The sequence below is a fragment of the Strongylocentrotus purpuratus genome, unplaced genomic scaffold (genome assembly GCF_000002235.5).
Source record: "Strongylocentrotus purpuratus isolate Spur 01 unplaced genomic scaffold, Spur_5.0 spur5_scaffold_2, whole genome shotgun sequence".
Lineage (NCBI taxonomy): Eukaryota > Metazoa > Echinodermata > Echinoidea > Camarodonta > Strongylocentrotidae > Strongylocentrotus > Strongylocentrotus purpuratus.
Genome location: NW_022145605.1, coordinates 36,043,087 through 36,055,564, shown reverse-complemented (window position 1 = coordinate 36,055,564; position 12,478 = coordinate 36,043,087). Strand labels below are relative to the sequence as shown.

General features: G+C 36.2%; 1 protein-coding gene across 2 annotated transcripts in view; it reads left to right on the top strand.

Annotated features, from left to right (window-relative positions):
- Positions 1–12,478, top strand: part of LOC763357 (integral membrane protein DGCR2/IDD) — a 32,542-nt gene that overhangs the window by 3,297 nt on the left and 16,767 nt on the right. For both annotated transcript variants that reach the window (XM_001199299.4, XM_011678608.2), the window contains exons 2-3: positions 8,157–8,267; positions 9,744–9,922. In XM_001199299.4, coding sequence (XP_001199299.2) covers positions 8,157–8,267; positions 9,744–9,922 — 290 coding nt within the window. The remainder of the gene's footprint in view (positions 1–8,156; positions 8,268–9,743; positions 9,923–12,478) is intronic.

The following is a 12,478-nucleotide window of genomic DNA, read 5'->3' as shown; positions in this document are numbered from 1 at the left end:
TTCAACTTTCCGATGTTAGAAAGAATAATTTAAAAATTCAAACTGTGCAATTCAAACTGAACGAGACTGTACAGGGGTCCACAATTGTACAAGCATTGCTTTTTAGTGGACCACTCTGTTTCCAATATGTATGAATTCCTAAGATATTAATTAATTTGTAATGTTTTGTTGGAAACATAAATAAATTGAAATTGAATTGAAAATTGAAACTGTACATGAGGAAGAAGAGCCTAAAGATTTCCAGCTTATTTTCCAAATAATCACTTCCCATCTTACATATACACTGTACATCTACATGCATTTACATACAGTGTACATTGTATGTAATGTCTCTTGTTCAATGCATGATATTTGGCTATGCACTAACAGTAACATCATTAGGTCTTGTTATCTGTATGCATACATACATGTTTGTGTGTACTACATTTGAAGCTACATACATAATGTACTTACATGTACTTGTACTTTCAAACAAAGACATTGAAAGGAAGATTATTGGAAAATATTGAAACAAGGTTGTAAATTGTAAAGTCTTGTTCGATTTTGGCCCAACTTGGTATGATACACTTGGTTACCAAACTTTCAAAAATATTATAATGGTACATTGAAAGTTTGAAATGCACCAATACATTACCAATATATTATTTTTTTTAGATGCTGCTTATAAGCATCGGCTTGCATGGTGATACAGGTTGCACCATGTGAAAGAGAGGGTCGTGAAAAGGACTGTTGGTAATATTATGTGTGTAGTCCTGGTTATTTTTTTAATCAGTAGTTATCATGTTTAGGTTGTTCTGCTTGCCCAGTTTCCATGAAATAGATTTCATGGTTTAATGAATGCTCAATATTACTCTGTCAAGTAACTTACAACTATCTGATATGTGCAGGGTTCAGTTTCTGCAGATATTTACCACCTTCACTTTGAGTTTCTAGGGTAAGTTTGGGTGGTAGCCAAGTTGTTACTCAATTAAGGAGATGTCATTCTTATTCAGGAAACCTTCAATCGTTAACGTATGTGACAAGTCTGAAGATTGCATGCCCAGCACAGCACTTGCCAGATCCTTCAGGAAAATAAACAAATGCTAAGCAAGAAGATTCTTGAGAAGTTAATGAATCTGCATTTTTCTCTTTACTTTGTCAATATCATATTTTCTCTTTCCAATATACATGTACATGTACAGTTTATATAGTATGTGTACATTAGGCCTACATGTACTGTACATATTAGAGGAAGCAAGGAAAATGGCCTCGCTCTACACATCGACCAATCAGTTTGCACTATATACAGTACATTACTTTTTTTCAAAATCGCTTTGGGGTAGACGTTGAGAAGAACGTGTCGGTATATTTTCTTGGTTCTTGTCTTCCTGACTGTCCTCAAAGATGAGACATAATAAGGTCTCATATTCAAGAGTTGATTGTACATGTAGCTTTACTGCTGTTATGAAATCTTTTTGACACAAGTAATGTAAAGTACGCCATCAAAGAGGAATGAAAGGTATCTTTTTTATTCCTTGTTTATTCTTCTTTCCAGTGATACCAACTTAATGTACATTTGTTTGTACATGTATGAAAAATCAATGAGATCGTACAAAAAGCTGAATAACCAGAACCTTGCAAGACTCATTACATAACCTAGAGGGGGGCCATGAATAAGAGCTGAATAAACTTGTGCAATTAGTATTACAATTGTATATTTGCGTGGCGCTCTGGTTGTAATTCTCCAGTAGAGACTCTATCTGATTCTGCAGTTTACCTGCATCGTGGAGGCTGGGTTTGATAAATTCTCTTTCCTTTTTTGAATATGTCTTTGCCAAGAATTATTGTGGGGGTTAGTCCCAAGAGACTCTACTTGTTTCTCTTGGATAACTTCATCCTACAGACACAGTCAATCCATGGTGACAGTACTCTAAAGACAAATAAAAGCTTAGTTTAGTTACTTGTTGTCAGGGTGCAAGATTCTAGTTCTGAACTTGAAATTTCTTTTTCTCTTTAGTTTATATGCAGTACAGTTACTTGATACAAGATGATGCCAAAACATCTCATTACTGATGGTGCCAACACAAAATTTATTATGTTTCCAAGACATGGTCGTGCACATTTGGGATGAAGTTTCACTTCATTTTAACTATAGTACTAATAATAATTCTTTACTGCATGTACAGTGTATGCACTAGTTAGGCCGGGAGGGAGTAGACCTCCATGCATGGTCACTGACAGGTGGTCATCTCACCAAATCAGCTCTCACTTAACATAAGAAACAGCTTAGCGGGTAAAAAATACTTTAACAAATTTCTGGGGCTGCTTTTCAAGCTTGCTTGCATGAAAATAACACTCTTTAAATTGTTTTGCATTGAACTCTATGCAAATTTTGTGGGCTCTTTTATGACTTTCGGGGCTCTTTGGGGCATTTGGGGGGCTAATTTGCCATGAGCCCTGTGTATTTTTTTCACTGCGGCGCTTAGGCATTGTTTTCTATATAGAGGGCGCAAGTAGCTACAAGTAGTGCAGTCCCGCTTTAATATATGGTGCACAAATCTGCTTTAAGTGTCACTCTTGGCGCACAATAAATGAATTATAATTCTGATTATATTTACAATTATCACTGTATCATACAGATGAGTGAATTGTTTTGTAGGAACTGCAACAAAAACATATTGTGAGTCTTAGTTCAGGATGATGCATTGAGAAGCATTTAAGTGAATTCATAACATTTGTACAGTGAAATCATTTATTTTTACAACTTTGATTGCCACATTTAGATGCAAAGCTCTATGCATATACTGCCTCCATGTACAGTTATACAATTGTAGCTTTGCATTGAAACGTTTTAGTGGGCTCTGAGAAAGGGGGTTCTCCATAAGGAATTTGGGTGTATCCTCGGCAGAACCAGAGACGCCAAGTTCAAAGATCAGCAATGCGTGACATTTTCATGACTCGGCGCGCGACCGCACGGGCGAGGGTATAACACACGTATAAGGTAAAGCATTTTTTCGAAATCTAGCGCGCGCGTCGTGCGTGAGAGCGTTTTCAGACCCTCGAAATGTGTGACGTCACGTCTAATGCGTGACACTTGGTAGCTCTGCAGAACCTACATGTTTATTGAGAGATACAGAAATTATAGCTGTCTGAACCTATAAGTATGAATAAATATGGAACCAAATGGCAATTCTTGAATCCTGCGTCCTTATTGCTTGACTCGTTACAAGAAATGTACGACTTGTACATGTAGCATGATCAATATGGTGAAATTCATTAGTAGGGTGTACGGTAGGTAGTACCATTGACTAGTTGAGACTGGAGAGAGGAGACATGTAAATGTCAATGACCTTCCCAATGGAATATCAATTACGATACAGCAAGACCTTGTCAAAATTCATCAGTAATCGATTAAGTGACATTAAACTTGCCATTGAGAACTGTGTATAACAAGGCATTTTGCAACATTTCACTTCAGGCTCTGCCCCATATGCAGGTGTACTGAACATTCCATAATTACATAATCATTACAATTTCAATGACACCAATGTCTAGTATGATAATATAGTAACAAGAGTTATCAACACTGAAATGTGAATTGCAGAACTTTTTTGAGGAGTTATGTCTCAAAGCATATAATTTTGAACTATAGATCAGTTCTACATGTAAAATGAGCTCAATTATTTAAGAATACTACAGTTCAAAATGTTGCAAATTGTGCTTGATCATAATATGGGTTTGATTTGTATGAATTAAACCATACGTGCATAAAAAGTTAAAAACATCCCGATTTAATTTAGCAAAGAGACTGTCCAAAGTATATATAATGTAGTACATGTACATGTACTATAGGTTGTGAGGCTTTTGAAAATTATTGAAGGAATGTTTTATTTTTAGTTTATTAAACATGAACTTCCTTTTCTGTACTTAGGTAATCCTTGAACTTTGTGTGCGTTTGGCAAGAGCTTTAAATCAGGGGGGTTGAAAAATGATTATTATTTAAATAATCACTGACTCACTGTATCCAATTCAAGTCTTGACCTTTTTTTTTACTGTGATTTAACGAGAGGACAATAGGGCTTCAAAGTTCAAACAAAGAAAAATGGAAACAATAAGTATACTTTTATTAAAAAGCGTTTATTCAAACGAGCTAAAATCTAGCTCACGTAAAATATAGCTTGTGCAAAATATATAAAACAATTAACCATCAAAAGTCAAGTCTATTTCTATAGCGAAAGACTGCCGCTCATCAAATTACATAATAAATTATTTAAGTACACGACAATGTGTAGTTGGTCTATTTCTATAGCGAAAGACTGCCGCTCATATCCAAGTTACATGATAAAATGTACATTATATAAACTGTCCTTCCAGCAAAGGTGCGAGAGTCATAGAGGATGTTGGACTCATTTCTTCGAAAGACGAGAGTCAAAGAAATAATGGTACTTGGTAGATCATAGTCTGACGTCGGTGATCAGAGTACAGTTAAAAAATGGAAGATGAAGGAAAGCGATGTCAATCGGATGCGGACTCAACGTTCGACCATGGTGAAACTCGGAATAGAGATTGACGTCGACAGTGATCAAAGATGACATCCTTATAAGGCACTGGCAGTGGTTTTTATGGAAAATGTAGGATTTGCTTTGACGATGTCATTTAATTGGTTTAAGTATCAATGAGGAACTGAATGGGAAAAAGTATAGAAATGAAGTACATGTATGTAATGTTGTAAGTAAGAAGACAGAAAGACAGAAAGACTAAAGAATAAGACATTTTGTATCCAGAAGTGTATTAGTTGCAGGCACGTACGGAGTGGGGGGGGGGGGGGTAAAAAAGTTTTTTATTTTGTTGTGTGCAAAAGGGTGACCCCAAAAATGACATTATCCCCCCCCCCCCCTCGAGTCGTTGCAAAATTGTTGGGACCACCCCCCCCCCCCCCAAAATAAAAGTACTCTTACCCCCCCCCCCCCCCCCCCCCCCCCCATGCCTTATGAAACAAGTCAAACAACCAATGAAAATTATAATACTAATCTCATAAAAGTAAGAAAAAACATACTGTAAGAAACAGTCTATATCATATTCTGGTGCATAGAGTCTATCTATCTCAGTATCTTCTCCTGGTTTGGAGGTTGATTGCAACATCTCTCCATTTCACTCTGTCTTCTGCCATTCTGGTGCACTCTTGCAGTTTTAGTCCACTCCAGTTCTTGACATTCTCTTCCCAGTTGATTCTGAGTCTCCCTCTACATGTAGGTCTACTTCCTTCCACTCTTCCTTCCAATACATCCTTTAAGAGGCTTTGGTGCCTTTTGACATGACCAAAGTATTTAATTTTTCTCTCCTTAACTAATCCTACTAGTGCAATTTGTTTTCGCCCTGCCATGAGCAATATCTCTTTGTTGGTTTTCATTCGTTTCCAGGATATTTTCATCATTCTTCTGTAGATCCACATTTCAAAAGATGTTATTCTATTTTCCATGGCCTTGCTTTATTGTCCATGTTTCTGCTCCATACAATAGGACAGACCATACATAACAGACCATACATAACAGTACATACAGTGTACATGTATATTTAGAATGATCTGTCTAATGAAAATGATCATAAAATCATGAAAAAGTTTCAGACAAATATTTAAAACAGCTCTTCTTGAAGAATATACTTTAACTGATTTTCATCATTGATGCATCTATTGTAAAGAAATTGTACAATATGAATAGAATTACTATGAATATTTAAATAGTTAAATATTTAAACAGGTTAATGTACATGTACATACCCTGTAGTGTACATTAACCTGTACACCGGTACATGTATGTACGTTTGAGATACCGGTATGTTTATTTCAAGTATATATTTCATAACAATTTAACAGAATTGTTTTAAGGTTAATTGCAAATCAAAAATATTTCTTTATGATCCAATATTTACTCTTAGTGATTGATTGATTGTATTTATGTTGTATTGCATCGGGCCAAATAGACCAGCTCTTGGTATTTGTTGGCTTCTTTTACTAAATGTATAATTGTTATCATGCTGAATTCTAATGTACAACACAAAATTTTGGTAATAAATGAATTAATAAATGAATAATGCTCTCTTTAGGCCTGTATTACAACATATTACATGTGTCTACAGTACATGTGCACCGAGTATAGCAGGCCTAATGTTAAACATTTTTCAAATAGAAATAAAATAGTGAGAAAGTTACAAGGTCAAAAAATGGAGTAGCCCATGCACTCTAGCAATCATTTAGAGACAGCCTCTGACCAGTGAACAGAATTCCACACTATACAGCAAAATTTGGTTTTGAATCTAATCATGAATCTAAACTTTTGATCTAGAATAATTTACATGTAAGCTCATGGGATTATAATTACTGAATGGAAATCCTAGAGGAAAAAGGGGGAGGGGTTGAATGTACTACATGTATGACTTTCACAATCTTAAAACAACAAAAAATCCCTGACGATACAATGATTTAATGACGCATATATTGTACATTTATACTGAAACCCTTCATAATAGATACATGTAATGAAGAAAAAGAAAGTGTTTCCAGCAACCTGTTCCTGTCTGTTTTATATTCACTCCCCCCCCCCCCCTTCATTTGTGTACTTGTTCACAATATTTGATGCATGCATGGGTACAATTTTATATATTGTCAAAATATTCCAATGCCCCAATACAAATAGGGTCAGATGGGAAGGTTTCCTGTGTTTTATATTGCTTTATGTGATATTATGATCCAAGTCCAATTTTTATTTTTGTTTTGTACATTAACTTGAGATTTAGGAAAAGAAAGGGATAGGATGGGTTTCTTTTTAACCATCATAACATGCAGAGGTACCTACAGTACAGTATGGTTGATAAGGGTTATTTATGTTTGTAACAAGTGTGCAAACATGATACAATTTTGTTTCTACCTACATGATTCCCTTGTAATCTTATTGGAGGTTTTCCCATAGCTGGATCAAGTCCATGGCTTTACAGACTTAATGTGTGCTAATTAATATGGCAAATGACCAGATGGCAATGCCAATGACTATCTAAATATAGAAGTAATTTCAAATGTTGGCTTATTTATTCACTTTTCCTATCCCAGTTTTATGCTGAATTTATAATATTACAATTTTTGTTAAAAATTTGTATGCACATTTATTGATTTAAATCTCCCCTTTGATGACTAAGCATAAAATGATTTAAAGCTTGCCCTGCACATAATTAATGATGCACGAGATTGCATGTACAGTGTAATACATGTACAGTACATGTTGTCTGTAAAATCAAAGGGATCAAAACAAAAATTACATTCTTGGTGTTCTTATTTGAGATACTCCCACATTAATTAGGGGAGAAAATATCAAACAAACCCCAACAAGTTCTCTGTGAGAGTCTGAAGTGCCTCTAATTTTGATAATTCACAAGTTTATTGTTTAACGATGAGTTTTCAAGATTTATTCATTTGTGATTATTTTGTCATTGCCGATTTACTCATCTATCAACTTGATAGCCTTAATACATGTACATGTAGATCATTCAATAAAATTATTTTTTGATTTGCATCAAGAAAACACATTTCCAGCAAATCTGTGACCCGACTAGCAATCAATTTATCTCAACATGGTGGATTCACAATACACAGCACCCCCACCGTCAAGCGACAGATCTATTTTTCATGTTGCTGGTCGACATCTTTCAAAGTTTCAACCAGTGGAGCGCAACAACGCTAGCTGCCACCGACCTGTGTAAATTCATTCAATGGGATCGATTGTTTTGATATTGTCTGCGCACATTTTTATAATGAACTTCGATTTCTAAACTACCCATTTTCTGACTGAAAAATGGGCCTGATTTTGGACAACAATCAATACAAATGGTCAAAATGGGGGTCAATTTGACCACATTTTCTAGCATCAGGGCACATCGCAAACAGTAGGCCCATCAAATCTCCTTTGCTGAAAACAATGATTGGAAAAATTACCCCCTGACCAAAAGCAACTAAAATAGTCAGTTTGGGTCGAAAAGTGGCCAAATTGCAACATTTCGTATTGTGTCAATTCAATCTAATCACAACTTTAAACTTTCACAAAATTTATATTTTTTCATTTTAATTAAAGTTTTTCCATCATCCTTTTCCATCTCTTTTTATTTCCACTTTCCATATCTCCTTCTAGCATGCCTGTTTTCCTTGGTATTGGCAAGGATGGAGTTGAACCCAGTATCAGCCTCACCGGGTGAGCTTCCAACACCAGAAGGTGATCGTAAAGGATACCCTGGCTTTGCAGGTAAAACAAAGTCTTCTATTCCAAGTCTTGATAATAATATTCTTTTTTTACACATAGAGCATGTATTACATAATGATGTACATGTAATCTCTCTACGCGCTTCCAAAGGACTTGGCTCCGAAAACTGTCGTGCTCATTGCATTCAAGGAATATATTCGACTTGGTACCTATTTACTACACCTGAGTCGAGTGAGGCTAATTAATATCTTGCCAAAGGATATGAGTGCTGCGGCAGTAACCCTACAACTTGTAGTTCACAGTCCAGAGACTTATCCACTAGACCAAAACACCTCATCTTGCTGTAAAGTTTTTAACTACATGTAGTATTTATACATGTGTGTGGATGAAATGAGAATTGATTGATAGCCCTCATTAAACACATGTACATGTACTCAATGAAATGAATAATTGGTGTTGCAAATATAGAAAGTAAATTTATTACGCCTGTTGTAAGGGTGTGAAATGCATCTTATGGTGTAGAATTGGTAGAAATTAGCAAATTACATACTGTAACAGGTAAACTGATGGAATTTCGAATGATACAATGATGGAATGATTGTGTACGAATGATGGAATTTCATTATTTTCATTCAAATGTTCTGATCTTGAAATGTACATTGTGGAGAGAATACTGTTGAAATGATTAATAACTTGAGATATACAGGTACATGTAGTTATCATGGAAAGGAATATTAGCTTGAAAGTAATCTACATTTATTGAGGAAAAACACTCAGTCTAGGAATATTTTACACAAAAATGATGTTTGATTATTTTTATAACAAGGGGTTGTTGCTTTTCTTATTGGGTTTGAAGCCCTTCAAATACATGTAGTTTCCTGTTAAAGTACCGGTATTGACTGTACAGAAAAGCCTTTTATGGAAAAGTTTATGTGACACTTAGGAAGGGAGTGTGATGACTCAGTGGTAGAGTAGTAGTCTCAGACTGGAAAGTCGTTGATTTAGATCCAACTTGATAGGTTAGTACCCTTTGATGAAACATTACTTCTCATTACCTCTAAGTCCTTAGGTTAGTAGGACTTGGCATGCAGGTCATCTGGTTGCTTACTTAAATAAGCATACATGTACAACATGTGTACGTGTAATTTCTAAAATAGCAATCAAGGTATCATTTCACAAAATCGTCATCAGTATAACTTTGCAGACATCCCATTGAATGTGTGTAGTAACAAACATTTCAAAGGGATGCCTGCAAACTTGTACTTTGACTAGATATAGGGTTCTACAGGTATGACACATCCACAAATGATTTACATATGTGACAGTTGGGATGTATAAGTCAAGACATATTTGTCAGACGTTCACTAGCATGTCTACCAAGTACTTATGATTATGGTTCGGGGAATAATGCCCAGATGAAACTTCATTTTGTGAGTCGACACAAGGGAATGAGACATTTAAAGAAGTATAAATGACTTGAGACTTCTTCATTTTTTGTCTGTGTTTGATTCATTTTAGCCAATCTGCCATGGTGTCCTGAGGGGTGGTACTTGTACCCACAGACCAACTCGTGCTTCCGCAAGCCTCAGAAGCACGATACCCTGAAGCACACAGCTGCCCAGGAGTTCTGCAGGCATGAAGGTGGATCGCTGGCTACAGTCACAGGGCAAGAGCTACAGGATGTCCTCACTAAACAGGTATTGGGGACCTTGCTAATGTTGATTTTAAAGCTTACCGTGTACTCTCTAGTCAAACTCCAAATCAACTTGAAACCAACTGATTTGTTGGCCATGGGATAACATACATTTTTTCTTCTTCAGTCGATTGGTGTCGTGCTGTTGATTTCACCAATGTGAATGGGATATGAAGTGTAATTGAAGTGTCAAACAAATTTGGCCAGAATTACAGCAGAAGAAGGAAAGAAAATGTTTTGTGAAAAGTTGAGATGAATTAGACAAAGAAAAAAGGAAGTTATAAACCTTCAAAAGTGTTCATCATTATTGATAGAGATCATCTAATTAGCAAGTCAGTGAAGATGTGCAATGTCAGATTTGGATTACTTATCCATTCATTGTGTACCAAACTCTATTATATATAAAGGCTAGTTAACATGAGGTGGTAAACCACAACAGTTTTAGCTGTGCAAAACAAAGATCCTTTTCCTACTCACTTAATATGTGTGTTATACAGGGTTTGTACGGGTCAGGGAATTAAAAAAATGTTTTTTCCAGAAGCAAAAAGTCAGGGAAAGTTGGGGAATTCATCCATTTTTTCTGGAAAGTCAGGGAAAATCTTTTTTTCTTCAAGATGTTTGTTAAAATGGCATTTAATTTGTCTTGTGAACCGCTTTAAAAATTGTGTTGCTCGTTACTCGAATATCGCAACCCTGAATCGCATTTGATTCCACATTTGGCGTCCATTGTGCGAGCGCAAGCATACAGCCAGTAGTTAGCTAGCCTAGCCTCGTGGTTGCTGCTTTCCCCAAGGTCCGCAATTAAGACACACTTTTTTTCCGTCAGCAAAATATCGAAAGTCGGGGGTGCGCCTTATATAGTCAGGTACAGGATATTTGAGTCCTCAAATGCTACTTTTTAGTGGTTTTCAAAAATCTCTGCGTCTCAACATGAATTACATAATGCAAATAAAGAATAGGATCTACTATTTGAAGTTAAAGTACTTTCCTAATTTGAAAGGAAGAGAGTTTTTTTTCAGTCTCGATAAATTATGCCCTGTCACAAAGCACTTTGCCGGCCGAAGCTCTCCCGTGTCTTCAGCTCACTCACCTGTATGATGCAGCTCACTTACACAGGGGATAACGAATCACCACACAAAAACTAGCCTGTCCACATTTCTGTTTGGACTCGGAGGAAAATTCTGTCATCTTTAGTTTTAAAAACAACATTGTTACTGATGGTTCTAACTTAGTTCACAAGCACTTCAACTGTGCCTCGTAATAAAATGAAAGTATTTTCGAACACTGTCACTGAAATAAGAGCCGATCTGATGTTAACAAAAAGACCAATGTTGGCTTTTTTTTGGTGTCTTTTTCTTAACCAGATCAGATCGCGTCATATTTCAGTGTTCGAAAAATACTTTCACTTTTCATTATACGAGGCACAGTTGAAGTGCTTGTGAACTAAGTTAGACCTAGGTCTAGTAATAATTTTGTTTTTAAACTAAAGATGACAGATTTTTTTTTTTTCAAATTTTTTTTTTAGATTTTTTTTTTTTTTTTTTTTTTGGGGGGGGGATCTTCAAAATAGGGGTGCGCCTTATATTTTTGTGATTTGCTTCCTAGTATTGCGATGATGTATAGTTGTACGCTTTAAATTAAGACATGTTCATCATTGAAAATAATCATGGAAATTTACATTATCCTGCTCTGGAAAGTCATGGAAAGTCATGGAATTTTTAAAATGTGTAAGTGTAGGAACCCTGGTTATAAGATAAAGAAATGTGAAGCACAAGCCAAGGCTCAGGGCACTCAGAGCTATTGCGATCTTCCGCCATTCGTAAACTTTTTACATTTTCAGTTTCTTCTAAAAAATCTGTTGCCTGATTTTAACCCAACTTGGTAAGAATCATCCTAAGAATCCTTAGGCAAGGGAGATCTGAAGTTGTTAAATGGGGTACATACCCCCAAGGGGGCTTGGGAAGCAGCCTTCAATATCCACCATCCAAACAGCAATGTGAGCATAGCAAACTGAAAAATCTACGCACGCACAAGGATATCTCTTCAAAATGCCTGGTTACCCTCATTTGTTTTGATTTCATATTCTTATAGATTATGAAGTGAAGATACGATTTTATACAAAATGTTGGTATGGATTCTGACTAAACATTGTAGGAATCATTTTTATGTGAAGAAGACCTAAAGTTATGTGAATGGGATACATACCCCTGCAGGGGACTTGGGAAACAGCACCTCTAAATTACCCAACTGTTCCAATAAATCATTTGTTCCTGGTGCAAGGGGGATGGGAGCTAGGGGAGCTAGGTCGCCTATTGGGAGGCTCCTACTTTCATCTGCTCAGGTGAACGTAAGGTCCACGGACCTCTTGTTCATAGTTGTAGTCACGTCACCTCAGAAACTATAGTTTCAGCTACCGCTGGTTACTTTACTTCTTCATATCAGGTTTTTGATCAAAGCAGTAGTACCCTTGATGGATGGGCTATATGTTGGTTTCTAGTGTAGTTAGTAATCGTCACCACCAGTCTCCACGAAACACGTACTCGTAAATTAACAGAATCTG